The following is a 15,495-nucleotide window of genomic DNA, read 5'->3' on the forward strand; positions in this document are numbered from 1 at the left end:
TTGACGTGTGAAAACGTTTTTCCAAGTTTTCTTTACTTTGGTTATTTATGTTGCTGTAACACATACTCCGGTTATTTATTTATTTATTTATTAAATAGGGCGTATGACTAGTTACTCAGTCATACTGCACTTAGGCCGCCTGTGGGCCCATTGTGCTCACCCTTTTGGAAAAATAAATTTATAAAAAGTTGGTGCCGACGTGCACTGCATACGTATTTAGAGCGGAAACTTTCCATACTACAGGTATGTAGTTAAGAATATCCCTTCAGTGCACTATTTTGATGTTACCGTATGTTAATGGTGATGTTACCCAAGCAATTATACCTACAAATGTACAAATGCTCGGCATTGGCACCTGTAGTGGGTGTGTAGTAGTAATTACACAAACAAACGATTACGTGGAACGCTTACAAGCGAATATTCCTTCTGGAACTCCAATTGCCATTAACAAAGCTCGACTTGTTCTCTTTTACATAGCTCGACTAGAAATTCGTCGCGTAACAAATCCCGACAAGGCCTGATATGTTCAATTTCTACTTAGCTCGACTAGAGCCGTGAATTTTGTCGTGAGACAGGGCCCGACAGGGACGTTTGTTACACAAAATCCGACTAGGGTTTCGTTGCATAGCTCGACTAGAACTATTTTTTGTCGTGAGACAAAGCCCGACTTGGGCACGATGTAATTAATCGCTATAGCTCGATTAGAACTATTTCGCCGTGAGACAAAGCCCGACTGGGGCATCGTTTAATTCATTTCATAGCTCGATTAGAACTATTTATTTTCGTGAGACAGCTCACAGTGAGTTTAGGTTATAAACCCGTGAGAACAAAAGTCGAAATGAAAACCGCATGACCACAAACAAAAGAACAATGAACTTCTTTGTACGCACCACTTTTATACAAAAGCAAACGAACATGATACATGAATACTTGTATAAAATCACAGTAAAAAAATAGACAAGCACAGGAAAACAAATCTAAATGGACTAATTATATTGTTGAATTACAATTATTGAATTACAAATTCACAAAATCAAAATTTTGTAGCGCAATGCAAGACGAAAACGCATTTTAGAGAGCGACGTAAAAACACGTCCGTTCTCCATGCCGTCTCTACTCGATTCCGGTTAACAGATGAAGAACTAGATCTATCAATTTTTGAATTTCTTTAAAACTTCAAACTGGGGTTGTGTTGGCTTCTCTGTGGATGACGATTGACATTTTGAACGGTCTTGGAAGAAACCTATTTGTCAATGAAAACTAGGACCTAAATACGTTTTCAATGTCTCGTTGGTTTTCAGCATCAGAGCGTCAATTTATGAATTGAAAATTTCGATAATGTTTCATTTGCGCACGGGTAACTTCGATAATTTCTCATTTATTCACTGATAATTGGCAGATTCTTGACAGTGTACTAGATCTGAGATTTGTTTGTGGGACAGTAGATAAAACCATGTTCCTAACACGGTAGTAAATGGGGGTTTTGCGCACACGATGTATTGCCGAACTCGCTTCGCTCGTATCGGTAAACCATTTGCTACCTTATTATAAAAAGAATTAATATAAAGGTTGAAATAAAAAAAATCAAAAAGGCAGATAAAAATGGAGTTAAAAAATTCAAACAGGCAGTTAAAAAGAATTAAAAAGGCAGATACACAAAGGGCAGTTTAAAATAAATAATTTTTGGGATAAAAAAGGCAGTTGAAACTAAATAAAAAGGCAGATAGGCAGTTGAGTTAAAAAATAGAAAGTGGCAGATAAAAAATTCAAAAAGGCGCAGTGAAAAATAAATAAAAAGGCAGAAGAGGTAGTTGAGTTAAAAAATACGAAATTGCAGACAAAAAATTCAAAAAGGCAGATACAATACTCTCCCTAGCAACCAAATTACAATTATTAAGGTGGTAGATATGTTTATGAATCACTGCTACTTTGTTCGCTCGTGTTGTTGTTGTTGTTTTTAAGTCATATTAAAAATCAGCGATTCTCAAACTTATTTTCCCCCCTACACCGATTTTTTGAGAGAGTTTGGATGCTAGAGAGAGTATTGGCAGATATCAAGTTTTCAAAAAAGCAGTTGAAAATAAATAAAAAGGCAGATAGGCAGTTGAGTTAAAAAATGCAAAATGGCAGATATAAAATTCAAAAAAGGAGACTTTTTCAAAAAGGCAGTTAGAAACTAATAAAAAGCAGATAGAAGTTTTTATAAAGGCAGTCATTCTAATTAATTGTACTCTCCCAGGTGCACCCATATGAAATCTTCGAAGTGTGTATATATGCATGCACATATGCTACAATGACGAATTGAGTTTAGATGGAAGTTAGGTATCAAGTCAATGTACAATGACACACAACGTGCAGTCGAATTGAGTTGACATAATTACAGCCTTCAAGGAAGTCACAGATTTAGCTGAAAAATACAACGAAAACAAGTAATCTATCTTTACAAAAGAAACAGTGATTGCATTTTCTGTGTTCATGTTAGAAGCAGTGTTGTACCTAAATTTGTTTTAACCAACAAAAAAAGCTGAATTTATATGAGAATTTTGAACTACTGTGTCGTGGAGACCCTTATTTAAATTCTGTTCTTGAAGTGTGTTGTTAGAACATTTCGTATTTTGCGCGAGGTTGCGTAGTTACGAAAGTCACTCTTTAACCGGTATTACATTCCTTAAAAGGCAGAATATGTGGTTGAAATAAAAAATACAAAATGGCAGATAATAAATTTAAAAACTCAGTTAAAAATAAATAAAGAAGCACAAGAGGTAGTTGAGTTAAGATTTATAAAATGATAGACATTAAATTGAAAATGGCAGATAGGACTTTTTCAAAAGGGCAGTTAAAAATAAATAAAAAGAGAATATGTAGTTGAGTAAAAAAATTCAAAAAAGGAGATAACACTTTTTCAATAAGGCAGTTAAAAATAAATAAAAAGGCAGAATAGGTGGTTGAGTTAATATATATAAAATGACAGACAATAAATCGAAAAGGGCAGATGGGACTTTCACAAAAATGCAGTTAAAACTAGGCCCCACCTCTTGGGTGGGTCAGGTCCCTTGACTGGCTATGTTTTTTCTATAATTCCAGCCATAGTTTTCTAACCATTTTTAAATGAGGTGGTGTTTTTGAGATCACAAAATTAAAGTCACATGAAAAGGTGATGTCTCTTTTATTCAGAAAACAGCAGTCATCACATGCTTCATTTTACTCATATTTATTTAATTTCCTGAAGAAACAAAAAGAGCTATCAGTTGTAGGTCCAGCGAGCGATGTCTTACTCCTAAGTTGAGTCTCCTATATAGTCTACTAAAAGCGCTGAACAGGTAGCGCATTTCTTGCTTACCTCTTGAAAAAAAATTCCTGTGAATTACGGCTCTGGCAAAATTCACACTCGTGCAAACACTTTAGGAACGAAAAATTTCTTTTAAGAACGCGATTTCACGCAAAAATTGTCGTATATCGCAGATTACCAGTCCAATAAAGTCCAATGTTCGAATTTAACCACATGAATTACGATACTGGTCGAAAACACTTAATATTTTCAAATCTGCGATTTTCGAAGCCTCTGAGAATTACTCGAGTTATCGTGTTATCAAGCAAGCAAGATTGTTCTAGACTTCTAGATTGTTCGACCAGAAATCCAGATTCACTTACTCGTCGAATAATTTTTTTTTCTGGAAATCCGTTGCAAAAATGTCGCGGTAACAAGTTGTGTTTACAATTATACTCCAACCTCACTACTCCAATATTATCCATCTACGAACTTAAAATCGGGTAAAAATTACTTAAGTTATCACGATAACAAGGAAAAGCGTCTGAGTATAATTTGGCGTATTTCCCTACCTCTTGAAAAAATATAACTCGTGTGAATTACGGCCCTCGCTTCGCTCTGGCCACAAAGTTCACACTCGTTCAAACATTTTAGGAACGAAAAAAATTCTTTTAATAATACGGATTTCACGCAAAAATTGTCGTATATCCCAGATTACTAGTCCAATTAAATTCCAATGTTCGAGTTTTAACCACATGAATTACGCTACTGGTCGAAATTGATTTTTGAAGCCTCTGAGAATTACTCGAGCTATCGGTTTCTCAAGCAAGCAAAAACTCTTTTGGGAAGTACTTCTTAATTGTTAGACCAGAAATCCAGAATTTCACTACTCGTCAAATAAGAAATTTTTCTGGAAATCCGTTGCAAAAATGTTGTGGTATAACAAGTTATGTTTACAATTACTCCAAACTCACTATTCCAATATCATTCTCTGTCAATTAAAACAAAAAATTTGAAAATCGGGTTAAAATTACTCAAGTTATCGCGCGGTAACAAGAGAAAGCGTCTGTGTAGAATTTCTCCCATCTCGTTGTTGGAACATTATCCATCTGCAAACTCAGCCTCAAGATTTTCAATCTTCGTCGATTAAGACAAAATCTTTGAAAATCGAATAAGAATTATGGAAGTTATCGCGGTAACAAGTAAAAAAATCTCTTGAGAATTACTCCCATCTCATTACTCCAATATTGCCCATCTACGAACTTAACCTCATGATTTTCATTCTTCGTCGATTAAAACCAAAATTTAGCAAATTGGTAAAGAATTACTCGAGTTATCGAGTCCACAAGTGTACGGACGTTTTCTGTATTTAACGTTTTTTGCCAATGTAGAACATTTTCAAAATATCAAAGTGAACTTAGCGTTACGGACATTTAAGGGTATTTTCTTTCATAAGACCCTGACTTTCAGTCAAGGGAATAAATAAAAAGGCAGATAGGCAGTTGAGTTAAAAAATACAAAGTGGCAGATAAAAAATTCAAAACGGCAGTTTTTTCAAAAATACAGTTAAAAATAAATAAAAAGGCAGTTAATAATACTCCAGTTTACACGGCCACAACACAACTGCCTTTTTTCACAATTTGAATTCCACAATAGATCATTGTCAATGTCGTTTGAGCTGTCAAATAAGTTGTCATTTTCACAAAGCTAACCTCAAATCGAACAAAAAAAGTATTGGATGGTGAGACGCCGCATAAATTTTCATACATTTCAAGGGGCGGCTCTGTGAACGAAACATCTTTTGAGGTTAGCTTTGTGAAATTGACAACTCATTTGACACTTTTTGAGAGAAGAAACCGCTATTTGACACTGATCTATTGCATTTTCATTTTTATATCTGCCGTTTATTGCGAACCTTATGAAAATATAGCTATTTACGCACTAGTGACACCAAAGTTTCAGTACAGTCGGTGTGAGCATGTCTTAAATGTGTGAGAGAATCCTCGACGAATTTTGTAACAGCAGGGTACAAAATTCTGTTATCCGTGCGACCCGGTTGAAGGTCGGGTATCAATGCTAGTGTTTTCATATTTCTGATGGCGTTGATGCTATAAAGATGTATGTGACCATGCGTACAGACTACTAAAATTGATGTGACTGAGTGCTAAACCGAATTTTCCCCGGTTGGTTGACTGAAACCTTACCTTAGACTGTTTATCTTTTCGACTTAACTTTCACTTCGGGAATTTTCTTTTTATCGTCTGGAACGTTTAACATAAATCTCAGATGCTGTGTCCGAAATTTGAAAGTAAATCTAAATGTTTTCCAGGTTCAGTTTAATTTTTTAGGTCTTTTTTCCATAGGAAAAAAAGACCTATTGTGGGCACTTCATCCGTCCGTCCGTCCGTCCGTCTGTGTCACAAATCAAATGTGATTAATAAAAGTTAGAATTGCAATGCTACTATGAGCAAACCAACACCAGGCAAATCAATTGTTATTTGTTATCTGGTAACCGATCACTCATAGCAGACATTGCAATTTGAAAGTTTGGTAGTTGTTGGTAGTTAGACCCCCAAACTATATAGCAGCAAAGATGTTTCTTACTCGATAGACGCACACCGACTGACGAAATTATTCGGCCTGCTGGTCTATTTATAAATCGAGTATTTGGTAGTTCACTACCAAAGTGGTAGTTGACTACCAAAGTGGTAGGTGACTATTAAAGTGGTAGGTGACTATTAAAGTGGTAGTTGACTACCAAAGTGGTAGTTGACTACCAAAGTGGTAGTTGACTACCAAAGTGGTAGTTGACTACCAAAGTGGTAGTTGACTACCAAAGTGGTAGGTGACTATTAAAGTGGTAGTTGACTACCAAAGTGGTAGGTGACTACCAAAGTGGTAGGTGACTATTAAAGTGGTAGTTGACTACCAAAGTGGTAGTTGACTACCAAAGTGGTAGTTGACTACCAAAGTGGTAGTTGACTACCAAAGTGGTAGTTGACTACCAAAGTGGTAGTTGACTACCAAAGTGGTAGTTGACTACCAAAGTGGTAGTTGACTACCAAAGTGGTAGTTGACTACCAAAGTGGTAGTTGACTACCAAAGTGGTAGTTGACTACCAAAGTGGTAGTTGACTACCAAAGTGGTAGTTGACTACCAAAGTGGTAGTTGACTACCAAAGTGGTAGTTGACTACCAAAGTGGTAGTTGACTACCAAAGTGGTAGTTGACTACCAAAGTGGTAGTTGACTACCAAAGTGGTAGTTGACTACCAAAGTGGTAGTTGACTACCAAAGTGGTAGTTGACTACCAAAGTGGTAGTTGACTACCAAGTGGTAGTTGACTACCAAAGTGGTAGTTGACTACCAAAGTGGTAGTTGACTACCAAAGTGGTAGTTGACTACCAAAGTGGTAGTTGACTACCAAAGTGGTAGTTGACTACCAAAGTGGTAGTTGACTACCAAAGTGGTAGTTGACTACCAAAGTGGTAGTTGACTACCAAAGTGGTAGTTGACTACCAAAGTGGTAGTTGACTACCAAAGTGGTAGTTGACTACCAAAGTGGTAGTTGACTACCAAAGTGGTAGTTGACTACCAAAGTGGTAGTTGACTACCAAAGTGGTAGTTGACTACCAAAGTGGTAGTTGACTACCAAAGTGGTAGTTGACTACCAAAGTGGTAGTTGACTACCAAAGTGGTAGTTGACTACCAAAGTGGTAGTTGACTACCAAAGTGGTAGTTGACTACCAAAGTGGTAGTTGACTACCAAAGTGGTAGTTGACTACCAAAGTGGTAGTTGACTACCAAAGTGGTAGTTGACTACCAAAGTGGTAGTTGACTACCAAAGTGGTAGTTGACTACCAAAGTGGTAGTTGACTACCAAAGTGGTAGTTGACTAATACGGATGTTGTAGATATGTTTACTGTTTGAGAGCTGCACACCGACTGATGAAATTAATCGGCTCGCTTGCCTATTTATAATTCCAAAATTTGGTAGTTGAATACCAAAGTGGTACTTGAATGAGTACCAAGCTAGTAGTAAACAGAAATTGAAAAAAAAAAATGAAAAAAGACCTCACCAGGCTTCAGCCGGTCTATTCTTGTTTTAAATTGAAACGACATTTGGATTTCGAAAAAAAAAATTGTAAAAAATTTATTGGTAACAAAAAACAATATTGCAAAAAAAGAAAGAAAATTATTTCTCTAAAAATAAAATTGGAATGTAAGTTCGTTTTTGGGGGAATGTGTAAATTTAAGTAAATAAATTAATGAATTAAGTAAATCACTTTGTGCTAAGCATAGATATAAATCACTTTAAACAGTTAAATTACTAAGCCTTTTGCTTTTACTGTACAAAATCCTCAATTCATCGTACGATGAATTTCTTTTTGAAAAACGAGGAAAAGAAATTATTTTTTTAGAATGCAAATTGTTTCGATTAAATCACAGCTACGGTTAAACAAGGCAACCATTCATTCTCACTGGATGGCATTGGACAATGTGTGATTCATTTGTTATTATTTTTTGCCACAATGTCCTGTAGCACATGAACCATTTCCAAGTATCTTTGTTGCATCACCGAGTAAATGCCAGCCGAATCAACGCTCGGATCACAGATTCTCTGCATATGATGCGGTAAAAATTTACTCGTATATTCGAAATACGATTCCTTTTCATCGTTCTTATTCTCGGTGATATAGTGGACATACTTTGCACGGAACGCCGCACCCAAGACGGCCGCTTCCGATGATTTTTGCGTGTATACCGGTGCATTGAAAACGTCCGATGCGACCTGTAAAATTGATTTATTCTCCGATCCGCCGCCAGTCGTCAGAATTTTAGTGTCTTCGCCGAAACTGAAGCCCATATCGGAAGCAATTGATTTGTGATGGATCATTTGACCTTCAATCAGTGCACGGATCTCGGTTTGAGGTGAAGAGAACCTGGCGAGAAAATAAAATATTTTATTTTTTGGTGGCGATGGATATTGATGGGTGATGGATATTCTCACTTTGAAACACCCTTCGCCAGCTCCGGATCACTGGAATTACTTAATTTGTTCCATCGAAGTGATCCTTTCACTTGAGGAATGATTTCTTGTTGGGGATAATGCAGGGCTGAAGTAAATTGAAAATATTTTTTTTTAGTCTCGGTTCCGGCAAGAGGGCGACGGAAACTATTCTACCCATAAAATGTGAACTTACCCATGTTTCCAAAGTTTCCTCTCGGTGTCGAATCCAGCAGCTCGCTGAAATACTCCCAGCTATCATTTCCTTCGACTCGTTTGAACAAATCTCTAGTCAACGATCCGTTTCTAAAACTGAAATGAAAGCAAAACAAATGAGTTAGAGATTGTCAAGTCAAATGTAACTAACCACCAACCATAATAAGCCCATGTATCCATCATCTGTCGGATGAACCAAGACATGACCTTCCTCCATTTTGGTAGGTGCATCCAATGCCATCATTATTGTATCGCTAGTGCCGAGTGACATTGCCAGCATATTTTTTGCCACCAGCAAACCGGCGAGTGCTGAAGGATTGTCGCCGGTGAAGCAGACAATCTTGCAACGAGGATTAAACGAATATCGTTGCACGAAAAATGACCCAATTTCGCCGATGACGGAATTCGTTGGAACTGGTTCACCCAATCGTTCCTCCAAATCGGGAGCGCAGGAATTCAAACATGGCTGTGACCAACATTTCTTTGTAATGTCCAATAAATTCATTCCCGATCCGTCCGAATAATCTATCGGTGCCACTTGACCCAAAAATAGCGATGCCAAGAAACTGCTGACCAAGGATATACGCTTGGTGTTTTCGTAGCTGTCCGAACGAGTTTGATAGATTTTCCGGATCTGCGGTCCAGTGAATCGTGCGTAACACTTGGAACCGGTATATTCGACCATTTTTTCTCTGCCGCCGATAGCCTCCTCCATTTCAATGCACTGCTTTTCGGTGGATCCGTCCATCCAAATCGGCGTACGAGTGATGGTAAAGGCAGAATCATCAATCTGGGTGTGCAGAAACTTATCAGCATCGAGTTCGGACAACGTCTTAATGCCATAGCTGGACCAATAAAGTGAACCATGCTGTTGAGCCGAACCGCTAACTGCGACTACTGTGCTCAATTCGGCTCCTTGGACTACCAAACGATCGAGCACGATATCAAGGGCCTTAACCCACATCGTGGGCTTAACATAAAATCTGTACACGGGAGAAAAGATCTTATTAGCAGGTCGATTCGTAAAATCAGTGGCTAGCTCTTACTCCGCTGTGTTAGTAACATTGTTCACGCCGCCATTGGTTCGGAATTCTTGAAGGTCGGTATCGAATTTAACTTCGGCTTGCACTAAAACTTGTAGATTTGCATCGAGTTGGACAGCTTTTAGCTGAAAAAATATTTAAATGGATCAGAATTATTATGCTGCTGCTTAGCTCAGCACATCATACTTGGATGTTTACAATAAGAAAACATCTCGTCAATTGATTAGAATTTCTATTTAGATAAACTACAAAAGTTTATCAAACCATTCGAATGGAAACAAGGTCCATCTCTGCTACCAGCAGAGGTTTTCGCTATCAATTATTGCGCACTTCGTTTTAATCTCTTTTTATTCCTTGTCTTCACATTCATCCTTGGCTTCGCATTCATCCTTGGTCTCACTTTTGTCCTTAGCTTCACATTCATCCTTGGCTTCACATTCATCCTTGGCTTCACATTCATCCTTGGCTTCACATTCATCCTTGGCTTCACATTCATCCTTGTCTTCACATGCATCCTTGGCTTCACATTCATCCTTGGCTTCACATTCATCCTTGGCTTCATATTCATCCTTGGCTTCACATTCATCCTTGGCTTCACATTCATCCTTGGCTTCACATTCATCCTTGGCTTCACATTCATCCTTCGTTTATCACTACCAGTACAACCCTTTCGTTATTATTAACGCTAAAACACTCCAATATTCTTCACTGAGAAATTCTGTCGAGTGGGAGGCCTGAACTGATTATCTATTTGCGAAAACAGCCATAATAGCATCGTTAAGTAATGAGTATTCATAAGCGGCTGTTTTAAATTTGGAAAATTTAATGTGAAACCTACAATCTGCTTCGATATCTAAGCAATAAAACAGCGATATGAGAAATAGCAAAGTGTTCTCGATTACACAACACACATCCATACACCAATAAACGAGACTTTTTGCGCGGTGGAGAGTTTCCGCGATAATGGAGGAGTCGGGTCAAATAGACATACACATTCACTTGATTTTCACAAGGTCAAATTGATTATTTTTGAAGGTCTGTAACAGCAGACAAATATTTCGCTCTACTTAGTAGCAGTAAGTTTGAGACATAATTCAATGGAAATTACTTCTTTAGATATCGGGGAAATAATTTGACCTTTTCGACGATTCAAGCAGTCAGATGCTTTCTTCATCAATGGCATTTCCATCAATCTCTTGTTACTCGAATTGGCGAATTTGTAGGTCAAGTAAATCAACAGAATATCCTGATGGGGAGACGATGATCTGTGTGAATTTGCACATACATTTTACCGATTTTTAGGCTTGATTTCCACTCCGTTTTAAGAGAAAACGGAGTGATTTTTTCGTAAGTAGAAATCAAGACTTAAGGTGGTCTCACAGTCATCCGTTTTGCCTCCGTGTACGTGATAGTTGTCATTTCATTCAATGTGCTTCATTGAAATGCTAGTTGTCATGTCAACACGGAGGCAAAACTGATGACTGTGAATTCAGACTTAAACTGAAAATGCATCGTAAAATGTCAAAATTCTTTTATTCGTCGTTCACTGACATCGACTGGTATTTCAATATCAAATTGTGGACCTCATTCCGAAAATGCAACGTAAATTTCGAATCAATTTTTCGCAATTCCGGCGCCAAACTATACAGAAAGTGATCGTGTTCGTCTAAGGAGTTGTCTAATCGGCTCATTGTCTCATATGGTTTTCGATCGAGCGGCTCCAAGCTCGGGAAACTGCTTCCACTCTCAATGTTTGCCTTTCTTTTCTTATTTTGACTCAAATGTCCTTGCTGTGACTGATGGCTGTGATGTGGCTGAACAATGTCGTCCTCTTCATCGACTGTATCCGCATTCAATTCCATTGTCAAATCATTAATTTCTGTTCCATCACATTCGTAGTAGTTTTCGGTTTGAAATTTCGATAAATAGTCGTGCAATTGTGTCGTTGCGACCTTCATATCGGCCACATAGCCGTTCGCTACATCGAAACAATTTTCGGAATTGTTTTTGTCGACTACGTGCGCCACGAATGGTATCAAAAATGTCAATTTATTGAACAGTACCCACGGTCGTTTCAATTTGCTGGGATCGGTTGTTCGGTGGTAGCGTAGCTGGCGTACAAAGTAATCTCGAAGATATCGCCAACGTTTGTGACAATAATCAGCTGTTGGATGCGGAATAGAGGAAAATTAATTTTTCTCGTCCTTTTGATATCTATTCAAATTGAGTTTGAAGGTCGATTTCAACAATTTTACGCTAACATTCATGGCTCAACGCTCAACGTATATAGTCGAAGTCATGACAGAGAGAAAGAGAATCGTTTGAACGATTGAGCACTTAACGCATTGTTACCAATCTAAAAGTCAGATACATGCAAGGTATACGGTGTTTGAGTAGAGCGAGATGGAAAATCAACTCGGGGTCTGCTGTCATCGATAATACAAAAGAATTAAAATTAAATTTAAAAAAAAAAATCATTTTTAACAAATTAATGTGTTTAAATGGCTGGGTGAGTGTCCGGGGTGCGGGGCAGTGAGACGAATCGATTGCGACTGTGTGCCAATGAAAGTAGATAAGTAGGTATGGCCAGTCCATACAAGTCGGAGCACATACGGATTTGCATGGCGCCACCTGAAACGAACTCATTTTTAGTGGAAATTTGCACTAGAAATGAGTTCGTTTGAGGTGGCGCCATGCAAATCCGTATGTGCTCCGGCTAGAACAAATTTGAACGTTTGGCCATACCTATCAATTTACTTTCATTGCTGTGTGCGGCCGTGATGGAATTGTTTTGCAAGTCGGTGAATGCTGGGGTCGCAAGTCGGTAAATGATGATAAAGGTGATGGTGATGATGACAGAGTTGATAATACAAAAGAATCTGACAGTAGATCCCGAGATGGAACAATAGGTTGTCATTTCGCCATCCCCGCCATCCCTCTCACTTAAACACTCTATAGAGTGAGAAATGATCTAAGATCATCGTTGAACTGACGGTAGTAATGAAAGCTGCTTTGTTGGGCCTGATCCATCGCTTGGAAATGTACGTTCGATTTACACTCTTGCAACGGAAATTTGTTTAAAAATTGCGCTGAGCAAATCACTAAAGTGAGCTTTTCATTATAGTTTATATTGCGAGGACCCCATCGTCGTCCTGTCATAAGAATGTATGAAAACACGGATTGATTCTTTACAGAACTGCGGTAAGTCTCATTTAACTGAAATTCATGACCATGTTGAAAACGCAAAATGTGATCCATCAAAATCCTTCACCCAACAAATGATTCATAAAATTTACTTACGCGTTCGATTCGCATTCTCAGCGATAACACTCCAAACGTGGCGCACTTGTTCCTTATTTTGATAATTCGGATTGGTTCGGTCGTAAATGATTGGAAATTTCTGTACCGAATTGATTAAACTTTCATCTTCGTTCATTTGCCGTTGGTTCCGTTCGTTCTGACTTAGCAACGGTTGTTCGGCACGTTCAACAATGCTGCCATCCAAAACAATGGTCGGTGTTGATGGTGTCATTTCGACAATTTCTTCTTTTATCACTTGATTTGATTGGTCAGGTGGTTCAGTCTTTATTACTGTTGGATCCATTGCTTATACGCAAATCCAGTAACATGGAAATTGTATTGGCACAGTGGGAACACTGTAGATGTTTTACGGAATAATTTAAAATGTGTTTCCTGCAGCGACTGATTTTTCTATTGCGTTTTCCTTGAATACACTACGAAGTGACAGACAACAGACAGGCAGACACGAACTCATAATAATCGATTGAAATACGCACACGAACATTCACGTACGAAAACGGTACATCAGTACGGACAGTTTAGTAACTATAGTGTTGTTGGTTGTGTTATGCATAACCATTGTATATAGGGATAGACTGTACGTTCAGTTCAATAAAACCGAAAACATTTTCGCAGGAAAACAGTTATTCTGATCACGCCACACTATCTTCCAAAAATCTTGTTTAAGAAATTCCAAATTTTACCTTTTGAGTACTCAAATCAAATCCAAGATACGTTTCGTTGTCGTTCGATGTCATTTTCGTTTACTTTTTGATACAAAGAATAACAAAAATTCTGATATGGGAAGGCACTGTGTGTTCAATACACTTTTCTCTTAGTTTGAAGAACTGACGATGTTTTACTGCGGATGCGATACCGACAACACTGGAAACGTAAATGAGTATGATGTAGCGTGAGGGAATGTATGTAATCAATTTTCAAAATAGATTAGGCTACTATCACAGCAAAAGGAATCATAATTCAAAACAACCAACACGACAAAAACACACCACCATTCGTTACACGTCTCTCCTCTCCACACTTTCATCCTACACACTGTCAAGGTATCTCCATATAAATATTTATGTTTTGAACTTATGTACGGATATGTGTGGCGGCACGTACATACACTACGGTTACCTACAAAATTTCTTCTGCTGTCAAGTTGTAATAATGGGCTGCAATAGGGGCAATTATTGTTTTCGATGTATCTGGTGCAGCTTTTCCAGTTTCGAGTTTCAGTTATTTTGACGAACAACAAATTACAGTTTGTTCATTTCATTTTTACTTAGTTTCTAAAGATTGTCGATATGTCAGAGTTTTTAATGTACCCAGTCAATTAAGTTCTTCACAAATTGCGCAATATTTGAATTTGCGATAGAAATTTTAAATTTTGCGCCAAAAATTCATAATTTGGGAAGAACTTAATTGACTGGGTACATTTAAAACTCTGACATATCTAAAACTGTGTAAAAATGACATGAACAAACTGTATCTCATGGAACAATGAAACTGTTATTTAAAGACAGGTTAGATTCGGATCGTACAAAACTGATCCATTCGCCATGTTGAAAGTTCGACTGCAGATTTTCAGATTCTGGTTACAGTTCATGTCTCTTTCGATCTATAGTCGAGTTTTCAACTTGAATTTGACCTGTTCCGAGTTTTAGTTTTGGAAAACGAAAACTTCTCTCAACCCAACCATCTAATCCTATAGGGAGTTTAAGGAGAGCGCAATCCAGTTAAATGTAAGTCATCTCGGGGCTAGCTGTCAAAAATTCATGAATGAAGATAAAATTGAGAGTCGCACTCTGTTTACAAACAAATTAAATTTGTATGACATTTTCTGTGATTTTGACATCTGAGCTGACATCTGAGTTTATTAATCTGGTCTAATAAACTATAGACAGAAATCGCTCTCCTTTAACGCCTTATAGAGTGTTATGATGAAAGAGAAAGAAATATTTTGACAGGTACCCCAAGGCAACTTACTATAAAGTGGTATTCGCTCCTCTCGCTTGCATCGTAAGAAAGTGAAAGAGTATCAAGTATCCCAAGGCAAGTCATAGTTACCTAGAGGAAATATGTCGAATAACAGTTGGGTTATTGAGAGAGAATTTAATACATTTTCTCTTAACCAATTTCAAAATTATTCGACATATTCAACTTACTCTATCCGTCGAAACGACCCAATCGTCATATTAGCATCTCCCTGCCGAAGACCAGTTTATTATAACTTGCCTTGGGGTACTGGTCAGAATATTTTTTCTTCGCTCTCACGCTGGCAAGGCTGTATACTTTGAGGAGGTCACGCAGACCGCCATTTTATTAGATACGCGGGAACACACCACTTCTGATGATTTTACATGTAAAAAATTTCACCACATCATCAAGACGACGAGAATCATCAGAGTAGGTGAATTTTTGTATGAAATCGGCCATTTTATCATCAACTGTGGTGTGTAACCCGCGTATCTGTATCTGCGTGACCTCCCCAAAGTATACAGCCTTGCACGCTGGTATGGATGTAATTTGTAAAAATTTTCAACTTAGTGAACTCGCTACACAAACTACTATAATTTGTCGCACCGTGCGGAATGTGTTCACTCTCTCAATATCTCTCTCACTGATGCTCTCTACCATACCCACATTATTGACAAGCA

At 37.8% G+C, this 15,495-nt stretch overlaps 2 protein-coding genes across 2 annotated transcripts; both read right to left on the minus strand.

Moving 5' to 3' along the window:
• Window positions 1–7,399: 7,399 nt before the first annotated feature.
• On the minus strand, window positions 7,400–13,907 carry LOC119072581 (xylulose kinase). The gene is made up of 6 exons (XM_037177831.1): window positions 13,537–13,907; window positions 9,536–9,657; window positions 8,648–9,472; window positions 8,470–8,585; window positions 8,277–8,382; window positions 7,400–8,208 (listed from the first exon to the last, which is right to left on the minus strand). The coding sequence occupies exons 1-6, from the start codon at window positions 13,588–13,590 to the stop codon at window positions 7,773–7,775; spliced, it is 1,659 nt and encodes a 552-aa protein (XP_037033726.1). The 5' UTR covers window positions 13,591–13,907; the 3' UTR covers window positions 7,400–7,772.
• Window positions 11,034–13,496, minus strand: LOC119072599. Its single transcript, XM_037177854.1, has 2 exons — window positions 12,833–13,496; window positions 11,034–11,696 (listed from the first exon to the last, which is right to left on the minus strand). Exons 1-2 carry the CDS (start codon window positions 13,134–13,136, stop codon window positions 11,065–11,067), a joined length of 936 nt encoding a protein of 311 aa, XP_037033749.1. The 5' UTR covers window positions 13,137–13,496; the 3' UTR covers window positions 11,034–11,064.
• Window positions 13,908–15,495: the final 1,588 nt, after the last annotated feature.

The sequence above is a fragment of the Bradysia coprophila genome (assembly GCF_014529535.1).
Source record: "Bradysia coprophila strain Holo2 chromosome IV unlocalized genomic scaffold, BU_Bcop_v1 contig_84, whole genome shotgun sequence".
Lineage (NCBI taxonomy): Eukaryota > Metazoa > Arthropoda > Insecta > Diptera > Sciaridae > Bradysia > Bradysia coprophila.

Excerpts from the sequence above, each read along its gene's own strand:
- LOC119072599 (XM_037177854.1), bottom strand. The coding sequence starts at position 13,136 with ATGGATCCAACAGTAATAAAGACTGAACCACCTGACCAATCAAATCAA. Across the intron at positions 11,697-12,832 it reads TGAGAATGCGAATCGAACGC|CTGATTATTGTCACAAACGT; the intron begins GTAAGTAAATTT and ends CGCATCCAACAG.
- LOC119072581 (XM_037177831.1), bottom strand. The coding sequence starts at position 13,590 with ATGACATCGAACGACAACGAAACGTATCTTGGATTTGATTTGAGTACT. Across the intron at positions 8,586-8,647 it reads GGATACATGGGCTTATTATG|TTTTAGAAACGGATCGTTGA; the intron begins GTTGGTGGTTAG and ends CTTTCATTTCAG. Across the intron at positions 8,383-8,469 it reads AGGAAACTTTGGAAACATGG|CCCTGCATTATCCCCAACAA; the intron begins GTAAGTTCACAT and ends AATTTACTTCAG.